This window comes from Mustelus asterias, chromosome 9, assembly GCF_964213995.1.
Source record: "Mustelus asterias chromosome 9, sMusAst1.hap1.1, whole genome shotgun sequence".
In the NCBI taxonomy this organism is placed as follows: domain Eukaryota; kingdom Metazoa; phylum Chordata; class Chondrichthyes; order Carcharhiniformes; family Triakidae; genus Mustelus; species Mustelus asterias.
In genome coordinates, this window is record NC_135809.1 from 64,962,203 (window position 1) to 64,985,147 (window position 22,945).

General features: G+C 43.9%; 1 protein-coding gene across 3 annotated transcripts in view; it reads left to right on the plus strand.

Annotated features, from left to right (window-relative positions):
• ddx11 (DEAD/H (Asp-Glu-Ala-Asp/His) box helicase 11) overlaps window positions 1-22,945 on the plus strand; it is a 76,920-nt gene that overhangs the window by 40,865 nt on the left and 13,110 nt on the right. For all 3 annotated transcript variants that reach the window (XM_078220282.1, XM_078220285.1, XM_078220284.1), the window contains exons 15-21: window positions 1,170-1,208; window positions 2,911-3,040; window positions 3,977-4,111; window positions 7,512-7,624; window positions 12,940-13,012; window positions 16,977-17,080; window positions 22,542-22,691. In XM_078220282.1, the coding sequence (XP_078076408.1) occupies window positions 1,170-1,208; window positions 2,911-3,040; window positions 3,977-4,111; window positions 7,512-7,624; window positions 12,940-13,012; window positions 16,977-17,080; window positions 22,542-22,691 (744 nt within the window). The remainder of the gene's footprint in view (window positions 1-1,169; window positions 1,209-2,910; window positions 3,041-3,976; window positions 4,112-7,511; window positions 7,625-12,939; window positions 13,013-16,976; window positions 17,081-22,541; window positions 22,692-22,945) is intronic.

Sequence of the window (22,945 nt, forward strand, 5' to 3'; positions counted from 1 at the left end):
GGTGTTCCTCAGGGATCAGTGCTGGGACCTTTGCTGTTTGTAATATATATAAATAATTTGGAGGAAAATGTAACTGGATTGATTAGTAAGTTTGCGGACGACACAAAGGTTGGTGGATTTGCGGATAGCGATGAGGACCATTTTGAGGATACAGCAGGATATAGATCAGTTGGAGATTTGGGCGGAGAGATGGCAGATGGAGTTTAATCCGGACAAATGTGAGGTAATGCATTTTGGAAGGTCTAATACAGATAGGAAATATACAGTAAATGGCAGAAGCCTTAGGAGTATTGATAGGCAAAGGGATCTGGGTGTACAGGTACACAGGTCACTGAAAGTGGCAATGCAGGTGGAGAAGGTAGTCAAGAAGGCATACGGCATGCTTGCCTTCATTGGCTGGGGTATTGAGTTTAAAAATTGGCAAGTCATGTTGCAGCTTTATAGAACCTTAGTTAGGCTGCACTTGGAACGTAGTGTTCTATTCTGGTCGTCACACTACCAGAAGGATGTGGAGGCTTTGGAGAGGGTACAGAAAAGATTTACCAGGATGTTGCCTGGTATGGAGGGCATTAGCTATGAGGAGAGATTGGAGAAACTTGGTTTGTTCTCACTAGAACGACGGAGGTTGAGGGGAGACCTGATAGAAGTCTACAAGATTATGAGAGGCTTGGACAGAGTGTATAGTCAGAAGCTTTTTCCCAGGGTGGAAGAGTCAATTACTCAGGGGCACAGATTTAAGGTGCGAGGGGCAAGTTTTAAAAGAGATGTACGAAGTAGATTTTTTACACAGAGAGTGGTGGGTGCCTGGAACCCTTTGCCGGGGGAGGTAGTGGAAGCGGATACGGTAGTGACTTTTAAGAGGCGTCTTGACAAGTACATGAATGAGATGGGAATAGAGGGATACGGTCCCCGGAAGCGTAGGGGGTTTTAGTTAAGTCAGGCAGCGTGGTCGGTGCAGGCTTGGAGGGCCGAAGGGCCTGTTCCTGTGCTGTAATGTTCTTTGTGATAGTGATTGTGTTCTAAATGGTGGTTAGGGCTGAGATCTCAGCACCAACTGCAGATCATTCCCCACCTCTTACTTCTATATCACTGACTTGCTGTGAATGGCAAGTGGCTGGCTATGTGTTTATTCAATTTGCACACTCGCTCTCTCTCTCTCTTTAAACCAGGTGCAGCGTTACTATGCGAAGAGTATGCTCAGTCAAAAGGTAAGTCTGGTGGTTTCCGCAGTATTAGAGTTTGGAGTGGATTTTTAAAAATCCCTCTCATTCTGTCAAGGCCTGAGCAGAAATGCATGGCACACCACCTTTGGAATATTGTACTTTTTCCCTGTGCTACACTAGCTCATCTTTGGATGTTGGCTGGATGTTTGACGGGTTTGAGAATATCATCTAGCCCTGCTGGGGTAGGGCTACAGTACAGAAAGGCTCCCCAACTGGCAAAATATGGTGAATCTCGCACCGCAAATCATGAGTATGGCTACTATGAACATGGGGGCAAATATTACATTGTTACTGTGGGATCACATATTGAGGTTAAAGATGATGTTGTTTGGGTTAGCATAGAAGGAAATTTACTCTGTCGAGATTTGTGTACCTGTCCTGCAAGTGTCTGATGGGGGAGTGTGGGGGTGGGAGGGTTACTTTGTATTCAGTAATTTCTACAAAAAAGCTCAAGATTTGAAATACAAATGACGCGTTGCAGTTAGTTTAAACATGGACCAAAATAGAAGTAAAACTGAAAAGAAGGATACAATATTGTCTAAAAGATTTTTTTTATTTCTGCGTAATCTCCTGTCAAATAATAATGGCATCACAATTAAATGACCTTATTTTCCCTCTGGTTGGGGAATGATCTGCAGTTAGTGCTGAGATCTCATCTTCAGGCACCACTTAGAACACAATTGACCATTCCGAAAAAAAATTCTTTCCTTCTGCACCTAAAGGGGCCGACACCTTTAGAATAATAGAATCTTCACTCTTGGGAAACGCAGTATGAAAATTCAGGCTGTGAATATAAACAGATTCCAGCTTCAGGGAGCCAGTGCGGTTTATACTGAAACAAGTCAGTGGAGATGGAAAGCCTTGCCGAATGCTAAATCCACAAACAGTTTTCCTGCTTTGAGCCTTACAAATCTTTCATTAACCTGCCACAGTCAAATATAGCCATTCAGAGAAAGTGAACAAAGACTATCCGAAGTTTTGCAGTCTTTAAAGCCCATGTGAGCCTGATCACTGGAGAGATTATTTTGAAAAGGCTGGCCTAACCTCCAATGGTCCGCAGGTCTCAGTTTGTGAATCGCTGCATTCCAGACTGGTGATTTGCATTGGATGATCCTCATTGTCAGCCAGAACATGGCAAGAACTGCCATTCAGTAAACTTTGGAAAAATACTTTTCCCCCTTTAATGGGCACATGTGTGTGTTTAGAAAAGAAACAGAACTGCCAGGTCAGATGGTCCTGCCTCGAATCGTGAGCAGTGCTTATAAGTCATGTATTGTGCGATAAATTTATGTGAGGCCAGTTTGTGTATTTAACTTGTTCTGAATGTGGTTGCCATTATATAGAGGGAACTTTAGGTTGCATTGGTCCCATGTTGTACCTGCATACGCAGTCACTCACTTTTCCTATATAAGTTGAACTTCCTAGTAACCATTATAAGGTCAGTGAGCACCTGTTGAAGAGAGGGTACATATTAGAAACTAGCAGGTACTGCCAGTTCTCTAAACCTTTGCATGCACTACACTAAATGTTGCTCTGTATGTGAAAAGCTTTGAGATGCGTGTGAGAGGATTAAGGGTGTTCATTTTTTAAAATACTAATCTTGTTTCTTTATCTCCAGTAATGATTTCTTTTTACATGTACCATTGTTTATACCACAGATATTTTACTGGCTCCCTTCATTCCACAGCTCTTTGGGTTTGTGGAGAAATACCAAGTTGCAGCCTCACAACCAAATGACACACTGAATCAGAAAGGATCCAAAACAGCAGCTCTTGAGAATTTTCTTCAGAAACTGAATGAGAAACCTATTGGACAAGGTGTGTGTCTGCTTATGGTGTTTTGTCTCCTGGTGAGCTATCCTGTAACTTGGGTCTAGTTGCCGTTGACAATTCATAAATTTGATTAGTTGCCATTGACGATACATAAACCATGAGTGGCTCCTTTTGTAAATGAACTTGAGATTAGTTGAAAGTGGACCATGTTGTCTGGTTCAGCCAGGATAAAGTTGTGTAGAACCGGTGTTAAATCAAGCCTAAAGAATGTCTGTTCACTCACTAACAAAACTGGCTGTTACAATCTATCAATGATTGCATGGCCTTGATAGAAACTTTGATGATGCCACCTTATCCTTTGCTGAAATTTCAGCCTGGCTATGCCTACTACTATCAGTACCCCTGTGGCAGTGCAGCCTATACGCCCAAACCACACATTGGTCCGTCCCCCACTACTTCTTTAGCACCTTCTGCTATGAGCAGCTCACCTTGATCCATCTGCTCTATCCTCTCATTTAAGATTCTTTCTTTCACAATGCCACTCTACTCAATCTTCCCAATTACAAAAAAGACCATCCTTGATCACTTGTTTGCCATTCCCATCTCTTCCCAACCTTCTTTCTTTCTGTGTCTGTCCCTGGAATAAAACACTGTCTGCTAATCATTACAGTTGCACTATCAAATTCCCAAAAGTCTAGCCTTTGGCCTCCATTCACCACTACATTTCTGCAAGTACTAGGGCCTGTGGGAATGACCTGTGTGCTAGTCAGTATCTTCAGAACAGCAGTGGAGCAAACTGGGGAAAAAAGTCAGACTGGCCCAGTGAAAGGCAAAAAGGATTAGAAGTGAAGAGCAAAATTGATACGATTGGGGTTTATCTTGTACAATATTGCAATAAGTTTCTGAATTTGATATCTGCCCGAAGATATTAAAGTTCCTGTTTTATATTTTTACCAATTTTTGACTTTGTTTATTTTGCAGTTGCACCCCATGAGCAGGAGGAGGACCTAGAAAAGGAGCAGCCTGTCATGGCATCACCAATGATGCAGGTTGAGGGGTTTCTCTTTGCCCTTACGAGCACCAATCAGGATGGGAGAGTGGTTATTCAGCGACAAGGTGGGGATGAGTGCCATGTAAAAATTCCACATCTTTTATCGTTTGGCTTATTATTAGTAAGATGAGCAAAATGGGCAGGCTATCTGCTTTTTGCTGCTTGCTTACCTTCTACTCAGTTCACTCCACTTCTGCTGTGTTTGGAACTCATTCCGTTGACTGTCCCTCCACAAAATTGGTATCTCCCAATATCATAGCTCAGCAGGTGGCCTCCAAGTCAGAGAGTTGTTCGTTTAAGTCCAACTCCAAGACTGGAGCCAATAATCCAGGCTGTACTGAGGGAGTGGTGCACTATTGGAAGAGCTTTTTTCAGATGAGAGGTTAAACTGAGGCCTCTTCAGATGCATGTGAAAGATCCCATGACAGTATTTTGAAGAAGAGCAGGGGCATTATCTCAGGTGTCCCGACCAATATTTTGTCCCTCAGTCATCACAAAAAACAGATTACCTGGTCATAATTGTACTGTTGTTTGTGGGAGTTTGCAGTATTCATGTTGGCAGCTGCATTTCTGACTTATAATGGTGGCTACACTTCAAAAGTGCTTCTTTGGCTGCAAAGTGTGCTTTGATCCCACGCCAGATCCCAAAGTTGCTGGTTAGTCTGGTTAGCGACCAATAATGTTTTGTTTAAAGTAGACAAAGTTGGAGATTCAAGATGTTTGCTAATAGAATAAAGCCGCAGAATTCCATGGGTTTTGAATAAACAAAAATAAACTTCACTGTATAAGATCTGGAAAATAAAACAATTTATACTCTAACATTCAAGGTTAATATGAGGTCGATATGAATTAATAGTCAAACTATGGCCTAACACACCAGAGTAAGCACCAGCACAAAGTACTCATTACATATTCTAGCCTTGCCGGTGTCTCTAAACATATAATCACTCCCTGTGTCTCTAATACGCCATCCCTCTTCATTACAATCCGATGGAAGATCTTTTGGGTTAATTGCAGTTCTATTCCCACATGCTCTCTCTGACTGTTTTATTGTCCTTTGTTTGTTGGTATTACCAGTCTCTCTCTCTCTCCTGTGGTCTGTTATCACATTTCCTTTGCTAAAGTTGCCTTCAAGAACTTCTCATTAGCACCAAACACTTGTTCCTCATCAAAAGTTCATAGTGTATGAAGCCCAAATCCTTCCTGGATTTCGAAACTGCTACTTTATTTACGGAGGCTCTTCTAATGTTTCCCACAACCCTGGGAAAAGCTTCTCATCCAATGGTGGATAATTTTCCCACTCCAATTCCTCTCTGTTATTTTTTTGTTCTCTCTCTCTGTCTCCTCACTTACATTAATGCTGCTATAATTGTTGGTTCTCTGCTTCCATTGTTCATTGATTACAACATTTTTATCTCATGTTCCCTTTCTCCTCCCTGCACCCCACTTTGTTGAAACTTTCTCTCTTTCTTTCTCATTAGTACTTCAAACACATGCTGCTCCCCACTTCCTTCTTCCTACAATCCACAGGCTTTCAAAGATATACTTGGTATTCCTATGTTATGAGAGTTTTGCTGTCTATTTTACCATTGTCATTGATAACACTGGCATGGGCGGCATGGTGGCACAGTGGTTAGCACTGCTGCCTCACAGCACCAGGGACCCGGGTTCAGTTCCAGCCTTAGGTGATTGTCTGTGTGTGGAGTTTGCACGTCCTCCCTGTGTCTGCGTGAGTTTCCTCCGGATGCTCCAATTCCTTCCCAAACTCCAAAGATATGTGGGTTAGGTTGATTGGCCATGCTAAATTGACTCTCGTGTCAGGGGGATTAGCAGGGTAAATATGTGGGTTTACAGGGATAGGGCCTGGGTCGGTGCAGACCCGATGGGCCAAATGGCCTTCTTCTGCACTGTAGGGATTCTATGATCCTTCACGGACTTTGTGGTTTCTAATGATGCTTTTTAGTACGAGTGCCAGAAGGATGCAGTGGTTAAATGTTTCTGCTACTATGCATTAATCATTCTATTGAAGAATGTGGGGAATTAGTGTGCACTTTCCCTCTGGTGAGTTCATGGATTTAACGTCATTCATAACTGGGGAGATTGAGCGCGGTATATTCAAATGCTGGGTTTGGGAAGCTAAATGGCACTTTCTGTGTGCGCTCATATTTTCATCGCCCCTTTTTCTTGTTAAAGGCACCATCTTTTCCATGAGATGTTAAGTTGAGGCCTACCCGCTCCCTCAGGTGGATGTAAGAGTTATCTTGGCATTGTTTTAAAGAACAGGAGGCACCCTATGTCCTGACCAACATTTATCAATCAACACCCAAAACAGATTATCTGGCCATTATCTCATGAAAGAATGGGACTAACTGGAATGCTCTACAGAGAGTAGCATCAACCTAATGGGCCAAATAGCCGCCTTTTATGCCACAATGACATGCTGTTCGTGGGACCTTGCTGTGCACTAATTAGCTGTTGTGTTTCCTACATTGCAACAGTGGTTGCACTTCAAAAGTAAATAATTGGCTGTAAAGCACTGAGGTGACAAAGTGTTATAAAAATGTAAAAGTATTGACCCTGCGGGACCATGTAAAGTTCTAGGGATGTTTGTCATCTTGGTCAACAATACAATACCTTGGTCAACTCTCACGTGAGGTTAGGCAGTAAGTGTTGGCAAGCTTTTGTATTACTTGGTCTGTTCTCATCTAGAAAGTATTTTCCATCAAGGCTCAGAAGATCGAGATCAGGAACAGAAGCCACCATCCTCTTCCCACCCACTTGCTGTGCTAATTGTAGTACCCCAACTATAACATTGACTGGGAATTCCATCTATGGTTTGTTCAGGTCAGTACCTCTTGCCTCTGAGCCAAAAGGTCAAACATTCCAGAATCACATGCATGGTTTGAGGATAGTCTAGACTTGCACTCTAGCACAGGATTAAGGGAGTATTGCATTATTATTTAGATGGCCTTTGTCTGTTCACGAATTCACTGACATGATGTGGAGAAGAGAGTTCTGGTGTTTTAGCCAGCAATTCTACCTAAACCAGTACGGCCAACAACAGTTCAACTGGTCATTCATCTTGAATGGTCTCACCTTGCTGCGTGGGGGTAGGCATTTGCCTGTCTTAACACTTGTCGACATACTTCAGTAACCTATTCAATGTGGAACACTTGCCTGCACTTCTTAAATTCATGTCTTTCAAGTTTTTCTTAATGGCCGGAAGGCCTATGTTTCTCCAAGGTTTGCTTTTCCAATTTTGCACTCCCTTATGGTAACAAGGGCAAGAAAAGAATGGCCATGCTCACCAGGTCCATCGATACCTGGAAAAAAAAAGCTAAATCAATGTGTTGGGTCGGGTCTCTTCAACAGAACTGAATAACAAGCATTGAGCCTTGAACTGATCGGTACAAAGTATTGTCTTGAGCTTGGCTTATGCTAAATCTTAGCTCCGCTGCCCTGCAGGTACAGTGTCTCAGAGCAGCATGAAGTTTCTACTGTTGAATCCAGCAGTCCACTTTGCTGAGGTAGTGAAGGAATGTCGAGCAGTGGTCATCGCTGGAGGCACAATGCAGCCGGTAAGGGATTCTTAGTGCTACATGACAATGTTTTGAGTTGGAAAGAGGCCAATACAGAGTGATGCCTGCTTCAAAATTGTACATGTCTTTGTGCATGTGAGGACATCAAGTGAGGTTATCGTCAAGTTTGTAGTGCAGTTCGGGGCATACATGAAATACCAATGGAAGTGCCTGTGGAGCTTTCTCAAGGGCAAATGCTGGTCTTGTCTGTGGCATTCACATTCCATGAAAAAAATCATAAAAACATCCTAGTACCTTCAGAAAGGGAAGGGTTATGATGTTGTGTACTGCTGTCTCTCAATCCTAAATCTTCCCACTCTCCTATCACATAAAAATAAAACCCTTTGAAACCAGCGTGCAAATCCTTTTGGATATTGGGCCCAATGGCTGCCTTCTGCACTGTAGGGATTCTATGATTCTTCTATGATTCCACCCAGAATATACTGTCCGTCCTATTCAAGTCAAGCTAAGCTTCAAAGAACTTTTATAGGCCCAATGAGCTCTATGATTCAGTGTTTTTTGTTAGCATTAGGCCCGATTCCCGCAATTACCGCTGCAGAAATCTGGACATTCACCAATATAAGAACATAAGAAATAGGAGCAGGAGTAGGCCATCCAGCCCCTCGAGCCTGCCCCGCCATTCAATAAGATCATGGCTGATCTGAAGTGGATCAGTTCCACTTACCCGCCATCAGTTCCACTTACCCGCCATGAACTGAGTGACTTGTAATTTGCCTATGTTATGTCTTATCCTAAATGATTTGTATAGGTTCCCATTCTACTTTAAAATCTTCATCCTCCTCAAGTGCCTCCATATTTTCACCTCTTGCGCGACCTCTGCCGCCCCAGCAAGTTTCTTTCAGTGCTGCCCTATTCCTCATCCCATCACCCCCAAACCATGTTGCATTGCTTTCTTGATGTGTATATTTCTACTTTTGTCCTTGACAATACCGTGATGTCGGATATAATGGTGTTCCGGTGTCTCTCCCCATGGGTTCAGTCCACCAAGCTGATCCTAGCAATTTGCAGCTTGCTCTGGCTCTGAGTTAAACTTCTGATTTAAGGACCTGTGTAACAGTGAAGGAAGGACTTCTACCTCTATACCCAAGTACATTGACCCACTGAGACATCCAAGAAAAGAGTTGTTGGAATTTCCTTTATCTGTGGGTATTGTAAAAAATATAAGGAGGATTGTTTTTCACTGACACTAGCTGCAGCTGAAAGGGCAGAGATTGGTGGTCTGGGAGGTATTCTGGAGAGTGAGAGCCAGCTATTTGGATGGAGATAGTTTACTTGTACCAACAAAGAGCAGATTCAAACACCTCCTGTGAGTGGAAGCCTAACCTCATTCCTATAATCAGTGGGCTGTTTTCCACCTCAGGGTTAGAACATAGAACAGTACAGCACAGAACAGGCCCTTCGGCCCACGATGTTGTGCCGAGTTTTATCTGAAAACAAGATCAAGCTATCTATAACTTCAAATCTGGATTGTATTGGGAATAGCCAAAAGAAACAACAGTCATGGACTCCATTTGGAAAATCCCAACTACCTTATGACAGCCTAACTGGAAAGATATATACAGAACAATTTGAAACAGGAATGATTCCAGCGTCTGTCACTGAACCTTTGTAAAGGATCAGAATGCACAGTGGAAAACACCACCAATATTGCAAAAAGTAGGAAAGGCAACAGGATATAATGAAAGTTATAGCTTGGTAACAAAAAGGTTGAGTTTTAGAAACCATCTGAGGAGCATAGGAGGGAAGGCAAGCTGAGGGAGATGAGGATTTTCACGGTATTGAAGTGCTGCTAAAGGGAGGGGTAATGTCACTGGACAAGTAAACCAGAGGGCTACTGTAATAATTCAGCCAAACGCCAGTTTCCTGTAACCAACACCCTTTATGATGCACTGAAGGAAAGGGCTGCCCCTACGGTCAGGTTGTTGTCATCTCGGAACCCACAAGAACAGGTTTAAACCAGGCAGGGAAGGTTTTCCAGAGGGAGTGTCACAGGGTTACCCATGTGGGTTCCTCCTCAGGTTCCGCTTCAGCCCAGAGGCTGACTTCTTCAGCTTCCATCTCTGAGTCTGTACCCTCACTATCCAGAGGGGCCAATGCGAAGTCAGCTTTGAGTTGAGGGCTGGCACTGGCAGTGGCTATTAGATAAGGTTGGATCTCTTTGGATCTAGGCTTTAATCTACGTTGCAGGCTCTAGCAAGGTCTCCAAAAAGTCAGAATCATCATAACCTTTTAATCAAACCATAGCCCAGGTTTGATTCCAGCCTTGGTGACTGTCTATGTGGAGTTTACTCCGGGTGCTCCAGTTTCCTCCCACTCTCCAATGATATGCACATTAGGTTGATTGGTCATGCTAAATTGCCCCTTATATGTTAGGGGGATTAGCCATGGTAAATGCATGGGATTACGGGGGTGGGGTGGGCCCGGGTAAGATGCTCTGTCGAAGAGCCGGTGCAGACTTGATGGGCCAAATGGCCTCTCTGCACTATAGGGATTCTACGATTTTCATAGGCCACCAATAACGAGGCCCACTGTTGTCTCTGAGCAGAGATGATGGGGGGAATTACCTTGTCTTCTCTGAATAGACCCAGTAGGGTTTATGGTCGCTAACTATAGAAAACTGTTGATGTTGGAGGTATTGATGGAACTTCTTCACACAAAATACCACCGCCAACCTTTCCTTCTCAGTTGAGAATACCTTTGCTCCGCATCCAAAAGGATCTTGGAGGCTTTTCTGTCGCATCTTTCTGACAGCACTGCACCAACCCCAAGCAGGGAAGTTTAAACTAATTTCTTTCTTAGGATTGAAATGAGCCAGAAAGTTGGATGACAGTAACTGACATTTAACTTTAGAAAAAGCCTCTGCCTGTGGAGCTTCCTAGAACCATCTCTGGTATTTTCGTAGCAGAGCATGCAAGGGGGCCAGTATGGAAGCCAAATTCAGGAAAGTTTTCCATAATAATTGACTAACCCCAGGAAAGATTTTAACTCCATGGTGTTCCTTGGGGTTGGTGTTTCCATGATGGCCTTTACCTTATCCTCTGCAGGATGTAACCCCTTGCCATTTACTCAGTAGTTTAAATAGTTACTTCGACCGCTTGGAAAACATATTTCTCCCTCTTCAAGCGAACTCCCGCTCTGGAAAATCTCAGCAAGACTTCTTCCAGGTTGGTCAGGCATTTCTGTTCTGAAGCCTCGCCAACCAAGATATCAGTTAAGTAATACGGCTCCCTTGGGTAACCTTTGAAGAATGTTCCCCATAACTCTGGAAAATGCACATGCTGATGAGACCTGAAAGGACTTATCAAGTCCTTTATATACATTGATCATTGCATATTTATGGGAGGACTCATCCAATTCAATCTGAAGAAAGGTGTGGTTCATATCCAACATGGCGGACATCCTGCCACCTGTTAACTTAGTGAACGAATCTTCTATTCGAGGCATGGGTTACCAATCAAGTTTGGAGACCCGATTGACTGTTGCTTTATAGCCCCCAGAAAGATAACCTTGTTTGTCGGGTTTAAGAACAGGGACTATGGGCAGGATCCATTCTGCAAATTGCATGGGCCTTATTATATCTAAACTTTCAAGGCATCCTAGTTCAGTTTCCATCTTCTCCAGCATGGTCTTGCTCTGAAATACCTAGTAGTAGCGTCAGGGTCAATGGAGATCTTGGCCTTGGCTCCACTTACTTTTCCCAAACCCTCTTGAAAAACTCCAAGATATCTACCAATAACTTCATACAGTACTCTCCATGCTTAGCCTAAAGATCTACAACCAGTTCAGCCAGATCTGCTGGAACCAATCTCTCCCCATGAGGCTTGGCCGTGCCCCCATACAACAATGAACAGGAGACAAGCTGATTGCTACCTGGAGGTTACTGGGGCCATTGTGCTGCCTTTTATTTGTAAAGGTTCCCCCATGTAGGTGGCTAGTCCGGCTTCTTTCAACGTCAGGAATTGGATGCCAGATTGGAGGTGCTTATAGGTCTGTTCTCTGATAATGGAGACTGCAGCTCCTGTGTCCAGCTCCTGGGATGGACATTCACTAGTAATTCTACCACTATCGGGACAACTTTCGTCGTAATAACACGATTCAGTTGTAGCATTTCTGTCTCTGGAAGTGGAGGTGTGGCCTCTGCTTTCATCTTAGGGCAACACATGTTTTGCCTATTCCTGAAACATCGTCATGGCTGTGTCTTTTGACAGTGCTTGCAATATTCCGCATCTGGCAACTGCACCATTCTAGAGTATGTTCTCCAATACTCTTGGGGTCATCACTGCCTTTCCTTGACTGTCTGGTGACATTAGGGTTCCTATGTCGAAAGCGGACCTTTAAAACCAGATTTGCACAAGCACTCTCCTTTGAAGACTACTTACACCAAGTCTCTCGAGGTTGGTGGATATTGCTGCCTGATGCCCCTGTAGTTCCTGAGCCCCTTTCTCATTGTTCTCAGTGCCAAAGTTTTTTTTGTCCAAATTGGATTCTGCTAACAGCTTATTTTTGTGTGGTTGGGTCATTTATGCCACGTATCAATCTGTCTCACAACATTTCATTAAGAGGCAATGCAAATTCACAATATGCAGCTAATTTCCTCAACTTGCCAACTCAGATAAATACCTTTCTCCTTGTCGCCAATGTAGAAATTCAGCCAAACATCAGTTTCTCGACTCCAAACACCCTTTATTGTGCACCTAAGAGAAGGGTTGCGCCTGCGGCGTATTACAATCTACACCTTGGGACCTACAAGAATGGCCCAGGTAGAATAACAGGTTTAAAAAATCCCGCTGACGCCTTCCCATTAGGCAAGCCTCTGCTCGCTCAGTAAAGCAGCTCACACTCCATGAAGCAAGGGAGATCGACTGATGATCTCCTATGGCCTTCATGGCCATCAGAACACCTCGGCTAATACTTTGGGGGCATGGGTTCAAACCCACCAGGGAAAATGGTGGAATTTCAACTCCATTGATAGATTCGGAGGTGAAGGTAGCATCAGTGATTGTGACCATGACAACTATCATCAAATATTGTAAAAACCCATCTAGTTCACTAATGTCCTTTAGGGAAGGAAATCTGCTGTCCTTACCTCATCTGGCTTCCATGTCCGTCCAGTGTTTTTGACTCACCATTGCCCTCTGAAGTAGCAGTTAGGGATGGGCAACAAATGCTGGCCTTGCCAGTGATGCCGGTATCCCATGAGAGAATAAAGGGGGAAAAAGCCCATCATTGCAATGTAGTGGAGCTGAGTGAGCTAATGCACATAATACATATGGTATTTCTGATTCTGCTGCTAGGTAGAAGACTTCAAAGCACAGCTGCTGTTAGCATCGGGAGTTTCTGCAGACAGACTGGCCGAGTTTTCATGTGGTAAGTCCAGGCTGGTCTGTGTCATTCTCTTTGTAATGAGGACGGATCTGTGTCATTCTCTGTAATGAAGATGGATCTGTGTCATTCTCTCTGTAATGGGGACGGATCTGTGTCATTCTCTGTAATGGGGACGGATCTCATAGAAATCATAGAAAAAGTACAGAAAGAGGCCATTCGGCCCATCGAGTCTGCACCGACCACAATTCCACCCAGGCCCTACTCTCATATCCCTACATATTTACCCACTAATCCCTCTAACCTACACATCTAAGGGCAATTTTTAGCATGGCCAATCAACCTAACCCGCACATCTTTGGACTGTGGGAGGAAACCCATGCAGACACAAGGAGAATGTGCAAACTCTACACAGACAGTGACCCAAGCCAGGAATCGAACCCAGGTCCCTGGAGATGTGAAGCAGCAGTGCTAAACACTGTGCTACCGTGCCGCCCCTGTGTCATTCTATGTAATGGGGACGAATCTGTGTCATTCTCTAATGGGGACGAATCTGTGTCATTCTCTGTAATGGGGACGGATCTGTGTCATTCTCTGTAATGGGGACGGATCCATGTCATTCTCTGTAATGGCGACGAATCTGTGTCATTCTCTCTGTAATGAGGACAAAGAACAAAGAAGAACAATGCAGCACAGGAAACAGGCCCTTCGGCCCTCCAAGTCCGCACTGCTCCCTGGTCCAAACTAGACCATTATTTTGTATCCCTCCATTCCCACTCCGTTCATGTGGCTATCTAGATAAGTCTTAAACGTTCCCAGTGTGTCTGCCTCCATCACCTTGCCCGGCAGCGCATTCCAAGCCCCCACCACCCTCTGTGTAAAATACGTCCTTCTGATATCAGTGTTAAACCTCTCCCCCCCCCCTCACCTTGAACCTATGACCCCTCGTGAACGTCACCACCGACCTGGGAAAAAGCTTCCCACCGTTCACCCTATCTATGCCTTTCATAATTTTATACACCTCTATCGGGTCACCCCTCATCCTCTGTCTTTCCAGTGAGAACAACCCCAGTTTACTCAATCTCTCCTCATAACTAAGCCCTTCCATACCAGGCAACATCCTGGTAAACCTCCTCTGCACTCTCTCTAAAGCCTCCACGTCCTTCTCGTAGTGTGGCGACCAGAACTGGGCGCAGTATTCCAAATGCGGCCGAACCAACGTTCTATACAACTGCAACATCAGACCCCAACTTTTATACTCTATGCCCCGTCCTATAAAGGCAAGCATGCCAGATGCCTTATTCACTACCTTCTCCATCTGTGACGTCACCTTCAAGGATCTGTGGACTTGCACACCCAGGTCCCTCTGCGTATCTACACCCTTTATGGTTCTGCCATTTATTGTATAGCTCCCCCGTACGTTAGTTCTACCAAAATGCATCACTTCGCATTTATCTGGATTGAACTCCATCTGCCATTTCTTTGCCCAAATTTCCAGCCTAACTATATCCTTCTGTAGCCTCTGACAATGTTCCTCACTATCTTCAAGTCCAGCCAATTTTGTGCCGTCCGCAAACTTACTGATCACCCCAGTTACACCTTCTTCCAGATTGTTTATATAAATCACAAACAGCAGAGGTCCCAATACAGAGGGACAAATCTGTGTCATTCTCTCTGTAATGGGGACAAATCTGTGTCATTCCCTCTGTAATGGGGACAGATCTGTGTCCCTCTCTGTAACGGGGACGGATCTATGTCATTCTCTCTGTAATGGGGGCGGATCTGTGTCATTCTCTGTGACGGGGACGGATCTGTGTCATTCTCTGTGACGGGGACGGATCTATGTCATTCTCTCTGTAACGGGGACAGATCTGTGTCATTCTCTCTGTGACAGGGACAGATCTGTGTCATTCTCTCTGTAATGGGGACGGATCTGTGTCTCCGTGATGGAGACGGATCTGTGTCATTCTCTCTGTAATGGGGACGGATCTGTGTCATTCTTTCTGTAACGCGGACAGATCTGTGTCATGCTCTCTGTGACAGGGACAGATCTGTGTCATTCTCTCTGTAATGGGGACGGATCTGTGTCATTCTCTCTGTAACGGGGACGGATCTGTGTCATGCTCTCTGTGACAGGGACAGATCTGTGTCATTCTCTCTGTAACGGGGACGGATCTGTGTCATTCTCTCTGTAACGGGGACAGATCTGTGTCATGCTCTCTGTGACAGGGACAGATCTGTGTCATTCTCTCTGTAACGGGGACGGATCTGTGTCATGCTCTCTGACAGGGACGGATCTGTGTCATTCTCTCTGTAATGGGGACGGATCTGTGTCATTCTCTCTGTAATGGGGACGGATCTGTGTCATTCTCTCTGTAACGGGGACGGATCTGTGTCATGCTCTCTGTGACAGGGACAGATCTGTGTCATTCTCTCTGTAATGGGGACGAATCTGTGTCATTCTCTGAACAGTTGATGTTACACTGGGTAATTTGTTGCCTAGTCAGTTGATCTTCCTTTCATTATAGTAGGGACATTCATTAATGACTGCTCAATGTTTAACATATTCACAACTCCTCAGTTACTGAAGCAATCCATGTCCAAGCGCAGCAAGTCCCTGACAATATCCAGGCTTGGGCTAACAAATGACAAGTAACATGTGCAGCATGCAAGTGCTTAGGCAATGATTATCTCCAACAAGAGAGGATCTAACCATTGCCCCTTGACATTCAATGTCATTACCTTTACTGAATCCCCCAACTATCAACATCCCGGGGGTTACAATTGACCAGAAAATGAACTGAACTAGCCATATAAGTACTGTGACCACCAGAGCAGGTCAAAGGCTCAGAATTCTGTGCCAACTAATTCACCTCCTGAGTCCCTCGATGTCCACCATCTGCAAGGCACTAGCCGGGGGGGGTGATGGAATACTCTCCACTTGCTTGGCTGAGTGCAGCTCCAACATCGTAAGCTTGACACCATCCAGGGCAAAGGAGCCACCTGAATACTACCCCTTCCACAAACATTCAATCTCTCCCCCACCGACAAGTGGTGGCAGCCGTGTGTGCCGTTTACAAGTTGCACATAGGAACTCACCAAGATTCCTTAGGCAGCACCTTCCAAACCCACAACCAAGAGCAGCAGATACCTGGGAACACCACCACCTGGATTATACTCTCCACGTCACTCACCATCCCGACTTGGAGATATATCGCCGTTCCTTCCCTGTTGCTGGGTCAAAATCCTGGAACTCCCTCCCTAATAGCACTGTGGTTGTACCTATACCTCAGCGACTGCCGCGGTTCAAGAAGGCAGCTCACCACCACCTTCTGAAGAGCAACTAGAGAGGAGCAATAAATCCTGGCCCAGCCAGCAATGCCCACATCCCGTATAACGAATTTAAAAAAGTTGATTCACCCAGACACTTTGAGCAGCCATTCCGTATCCTGTTGTACATGTTCTCGACCTGAAACTAACCTGTTTAGAGGTTGATTCTGTGCTGATTATGCTGCTAGTTGGAGTCTGATGCTCCTTTTATGTGTTGGATGTTTGGAGGAGGCTGGTGCCCTTTTTGTCAAATGGAGTTTTTGAGGGATATGGGTTGGTGGTTGATGCACCCTGTTAGACAGATTATATTTAGAATCAAAGTAACACCCAGTCTCTTGTTCAGGGTTCTCAGTGTTCTGATTAAATCACATGCCTTGCATCATTGAAATGTGAATTTTATTGTTTTGTATCAATTTTATGGATGAGCAGCACTGTGAAGATGTTGTGTTTTGAAATTTTGCTTACAGATTTTCTGAGAACTTTGGCTCGGTTTTCTTGTTGACCTTGGCTTAACTACAAGTTTGGAGTTGACCTGCCAGCAGTGCTAATTGCTGCAAATCTTCAAACAAAGAGAAAATGAGGCAACGGATAACCAGTTTCTTTATATGAGCTGGCTGTTCTTGAACGCAGTTTAGGGTTAAACTGTCTGTTTGATTGTTCTTCTCCCCTAACCTCTTAGGTCACGTCATTCCACCAGAAAATATTTTGCCCATCATTGTCTGCAGTGGTCCCTCGGGGCAGCAGCTTGAATTCACTTACCAGAAGAGGGACAAGCCGCAACTGGTGAGTGTTTCAGTCCAAACAGCATTCCTGCTTCTGACTCCAAAATCTGAAATAAATCAGCAAATCTCAATGAAGCATGGTTTTAGATTTTTTCAGTCTGTACTTGCTCAAAAGTTAAATTACTCCAATTCATAAATGCTTGTACATAACCCAATTAAATATATTATTGGTTCTTTGTAGATCTTACTCGGTAAGATAAAAGAAAAAATCCATGAGAAAACAAAGCAAAGAAAGGTTATACATACTAGAACAGAACAGAACAGACCTTTATGATTTTTGACAGGTGATCAAGCAGAAGAAGCTATAACCTGCTTGTACCATTCCTCAATTGTCTTGGAGACCTCCAGTAAAGAGCTAGTGACAAGTCTGCCTCCATCATGGGTATTTATCAATGTCAGAGGTCTTCACCCAGGTGGGCTTAGGTTGTTCCATTACTAGCTAAATGAGCTCTCAGAAATTATTCATTAGACCTCCAGATATTTGTGTAACTGTCCCTGATAATAGAACAGCAGAGTGTTCAACATTACTCCCTTAATCTCATTTGTACACATAACTTCTATATTTTGTATAGCTTCTTACAAACTTAGTTGCCAAGCTTGTTTTAATCAAGCCTAGGAAGGTCAGTTACTGCTTATCTGATCACAAGTGTCTTCGTGTCAAGTTTCCTGCTTTCATTTTGTATTAAAGACTTATAAGTCAATAATCCTAGCGGTAAGTATGATGACATTCTCTCTTCCACCTTCTTCCATTGGGAAAAAGATACAAACGTCTGAGGTCACGTACCAACCGACTCAAGAACAGCTTCTTCCCTGCTGCCATCAGACTTTTGAATGGACCTACCTTACATTAAGTTGATCTTTCTCTACACCTAGCTATGACTGTAACACTACATTCTGCACTGTCTCATTTCCTTCTCTATGTACGGTATGCTTTGTCTGTATAGTGCACAAGAAACAATACTTTTCACTGTATACTAATACATGTGACAATAATAGATCAAATAAAAAAAAAAAGGCTTTTAAGACTACCTTTAGTATATAAGAACATAAGAAATAGGAGCAGGAGTAGGCCATCTAGCCCCTCGAGCCTGCCCCGCCATTCAATAAGATCATGGCTGATCTGATAGTGGTTTAGTTCCACTTACCCGCCCGCTCCCCATAACCCTTAATTCCCTTATTGATCAGAAATCTATCTACCTGTGACTTAAACATATTTAATGAGGTAGCCTTCACTGCTTCAATGGGCAGAGAATTCCAGAGATTCATTACCCTCTGAGAGAAGAAGTTCCTCCTCAACTCTGTCCTAAACTGACTCCCCCTTATTTTGAGGCTGTGTCCTCTAGTTCTTGTTTCCTTTCTAAGTGGAAAGAATCTCTCTGCCTCTACCCTGTCTAGCCCCTTCATTATCTTATATGTCTCTATAAGATCTCCGCTCAGCCTTCTAAACTCCAACGAGTACAGGCCCAATCTAATCAATCTCTCCTCATAAGCTAACCCGCTCATCTCCGGTATCAACCTGGTGAACCTTCTCTGTACTCCCTCCAAGGCCAATATATCCTTTCGCAAATAAGGAGACCAAAATTGCACACAGTACTCTAGTCGCAGCCTCACCAGTACCTTGTACAATTGCAGCAAGACCTCCCTGCTTTTATACTCCATCCCCTTCGCGATAAAGGCCAACATTCCATTCGCCTTCTTGATCACCTGCTGCACCTGCAAACTGAGACTTTGCGATTCATGCACAAGGACCCCCAGGTCCCTCTGCACAGTAGCATGTTGTAATTTTTCACCATTTAAATAATAGTGCATTTTACTATTATTCCTTCCAAAGTGGATAACCTCACACTTGTCAACGTTATACTCCATCTGCCAGATCCTTGCCCACTCACTTAGCCTATCCAAATCTCTCTGCAGACTTTCCGCATCCTCCACGCAATTCGCTTTCCCACTCATCTTTGTGTCATCCGCAAACTTTGTTACCCTACACTCGGTCCCCTCCTCCAGATCGTCTATGTATATGGTAAACAGTTGAGGCCCCAGCACCGATCCCTGCGGCATGCCACTAGTCACCAATTGCAAACCAGAAAAGCACCCATTTATTCCAACTCTCTGCTTCCTGTTAGATAGCCAATCCTCAATCCACGCTAACACTTTACCCCCAACTCCGTGTACCCTAATCTTCTGCAGCAACCTTTTGTGAGGCACCTTATCGAACACCTTCTGGAAATCCAAAAACACCACATCCACCAGTTCCCCTCTGTCAACTGCACTCGTTACATCTTCATAAAAATCCAGTAAATTCGTCAAACACGACTTTCCCTTCATGAATCCATGCTGTGTCTGCTTGATCAAACCATTTTTTTCAGGTGTCCTGCTATTTCTTCTTTAATGATGGATTCCAGCAATTTCCTAACTACGGACGTTAAGCTAACCGGCCTGTAGTTACCCGCCTTTTGTCTACCTCCTTTTTTAAACAGTGGCGTCACATTAGCTGTTTTTCGATCAGCCGGCACTTCCCCAGAGTCCAGCGAATTTTGATAAATTACAACCAACGCATCTGCTATTACTTCTGCCATTTCTTTCAGTACCCTGGGATGCATTCCATCCGGGCCTGGGGATTTGTCTACCTTTAGTCCCATTAGCCTACCAAGCACTACCTCTTTAGTAATAGTAATCGTTTTAAGGACCTCACCCCCTACAGCCCCACGACCATCAATTTTTGGTAAGCTATTTGTGTCCTCTACCGTGAAGACCGACACAAAAAACTTGTTTAAGGCCTCGGCCATTTCCTCGTTTCCCATTATTAAATCCCCCTTCTCGTCTTCGAAGGGTCCAACATTTACTTTAGCAACTCTTTTCCTTTTTATATATTTGTAAAAACTTTTACTATCAGTTTTTATATTTTGTGCTAGTTTAGTTTCATAATCTATCTTTCCTTTCTTTATCGCTTTCTTAGTAGTTCTTTGTTGTTTTTTAAAGGTTTCCCAATCTTCTAATTCCCCAGAGGATTGGGAAAGCTTTAAAAAAAAAACATCTCCAATATAAAACATATCCAATATAAAAATGTGAATTTAAAACCATCGTGATCCGATGAAGGTCACGACTGAGCCCCAAACTAACCTCACACTATATACTCTAACTGGATTAGCTGGATTGGAATCATGATATTGCAGTGACAGGGCATGGCCAGCATCGTGGCATGGGGGGACGCGGCTATAAAGAAAAGTAAGATGGATTATGAGAGTAAACTAGCTCAGAATATAAAAACAGACAGCAAAAGTTTCTACAAATATATAAAATGAAAAAGAGTGGCTAAAGTAAACATTGGCCCTTTAGAGGATGAGAAGGGGGATGTAATAACTGGAAATGAGAAAATGGCTGAGGCATTGAACAGGTATTTTGTGTCGGTCTTCACAGTGGAAGACACAAACAACATGCCAAAAATTGATGACAGGAAGGCTATGGCAGCTGAGAACCTAGAAACTATCATTATCACGAAAGAGGTAGTGTTGGGCAAGTTAATGAGGCTAAAGGTAGACACGTCTCCTGGTCCTGATGGAATGCATCCCAGGGTACTAAAAGAGATGGCAGGAGAAATAGCAAATGCACTAGTGGTAATTTACCAAAATTCGCTGGACTCTGGGGTGGTTCCCGCAGATTGGAATCAGCAAATGTGACGCCACTGTTTAAAAAAGGCAGGTAACTATAGGACGGTTAGCTTAATTTTTGTAGTAGGGAAAATGCTTGAATCTATCATCAAGGATGAAATAGCGAGACATCTGGATATAAATTGTCCCATTGGTAAGACGCAGCATGAGTTCATGAAGGGCAGGTCATGTTTGACTAATTTGGTGGAATTCTTTGAGAACATTACATGTGCAGTGGACAATGGGGAACCTGTGAATGTGGTGTATCTGGATTTTCAGAAGGCATTTGGCATGGTGCTGCGCCAAAGACTGCTTCATAAGATAAAGGTGCACAGTGTTACGGGTAATGTATTAGCCTGGATAGAGGATTGGTTAACTAACAGAAAGCAAAGAGTGGGGGTAAATGGGTGTTTTTCTGGTTGGTGATCAGTGACTAGTGGTGTGCCTCAGGAATCAGTGTTGGGACCGCAATTGTTTACAATTTACATAGATGATTTGGAGTTAGGGACCAAGTGTAGTGTGTCAAAATGACACTAAGATGGGTGGAAGAGCAAAGTGTGCAGAGGACGCTGAAAGTCTGCAAAGGGATATAGATAGTCTTAAGTGAGTGGGCGAGGGTCTGGCAGATGGAGTACAATGTTGGTAAATGTGAGGTCATCCATTTTGATAGGAATAACAGCAAAATGGACTATTATTTAAATGGTTAAAAATTGCTGCTGTGCAGAGGGACCTGGGTGTCCTTGTGCAGGAATTTCAAGGAGTTGGTTTGCAGGTGCAGCAGGTAATTAAGGAGGCAAATGGAATTTTGTCCTTCATTGCTAGAGGGATGGAGTTTAAAAACAGCGGGGTTATGTTGCAGCTGTATAAGGTGCTGGTGAGGCCACACCTGGAGTACTGTGTACAGTTTTGGTCTCCTTACTTGAGAAAGGATTTACTGGCACTGGAGGGGGTGCAGAGATTCACAAGGTTGATTCCAGAGTTGAGAGGGTTGGCTATTGAGGAGAGACTGAGTAGACTGGGGCTATACTCATTGGAATTCAGAAGAATGAGGAGAGATCTTGTAGAAACATATAAGATTATGAAGGGAATAGATAAGATAGAGGCAGGGAAGTTGTTTCCACTGGTGGGTGAAACTAGAACTAGGGGGCATAGCCTCAAAATAAGGGGAAGCAGATTTGGGACTGAGTTGAGGAGGAACTTCTTCACACAAAGGGTTGTGAATCTGTGGAATTCCCTGCCCAGTGAAGCAGTTTGAGGCTACCTCACTGAATGTTTTTAAGGCAAGGATAGATAAATTTTTGAACAGTAAAGGAATTGAGGGTTATGGTGAGCGGGCGGTAAGTGGAGCTGAGTCCACAAAAAGATCAGCCATGATCTTATTGATTGGCAGAGCAGGCTCGAGATGGCCTACTCCTGCTCCTAGTCCTTTTGTTCTATGTCACGGTGTGGGTGAATCACGGTATGATGTATTATGGTGTGGCAGCATGGGACTGTGACAAGTATCATTGAGGAGTGAGTCACGATGCGGTGAGTGTCATGCTGTGGTGAGTGTGGCAGCGCCAGGACAAGGCAGGGCACTGGACATTTCAGTTGATGGCAGCATTTTTGAATTTAACTATTGTTCACCTCCAAGTATTTTTTTGAAGTTTCTGCTTAAAAATGGATGTCTGCCAAACGAGTCAGCTGTGATGTGTACAGCTCAGCTTGTTCTAAGGGGTCTGTAATTGCTGTGTATCTTCCAGTCCTGTGCAATGCTGATCAATGAAGGAAGCCCATATACTGCTCTGTTTTTAATATTAAATCTTATTTTTGTAGCTGGATGAATGTGGCCGGGTGCTGGTCAATCTGTGTAAAGTGGTCCCTGGCGGCGTTGTGTGCTTCTTTCCATCATATGAATATGAAAAACAGGCATACACACACTGGGAAAAAACTGGCCTTCTGGCACAGCTAGAGGCTAAAAAAAAGGTAACGTGATCGTTTTATACCTGAGGAGATATCTTAGAACCATTTTCCTTCTCTTTTGATTGGAATTGTGCAGTTTGAAAGCTCTTTTTGCAAAAAAAATTCATTCCTCCCCTCACATCCTTACTTGTAATTCGCTGTGTTTCATTATGGGCAAGTGCACACACATTCACACTCACACACACACTAATTGAGTTGTTACATCCTGCTTTGTGCTCATGTCCTGACCGGCCTATATCCTCGCTCAGCACCAAGCT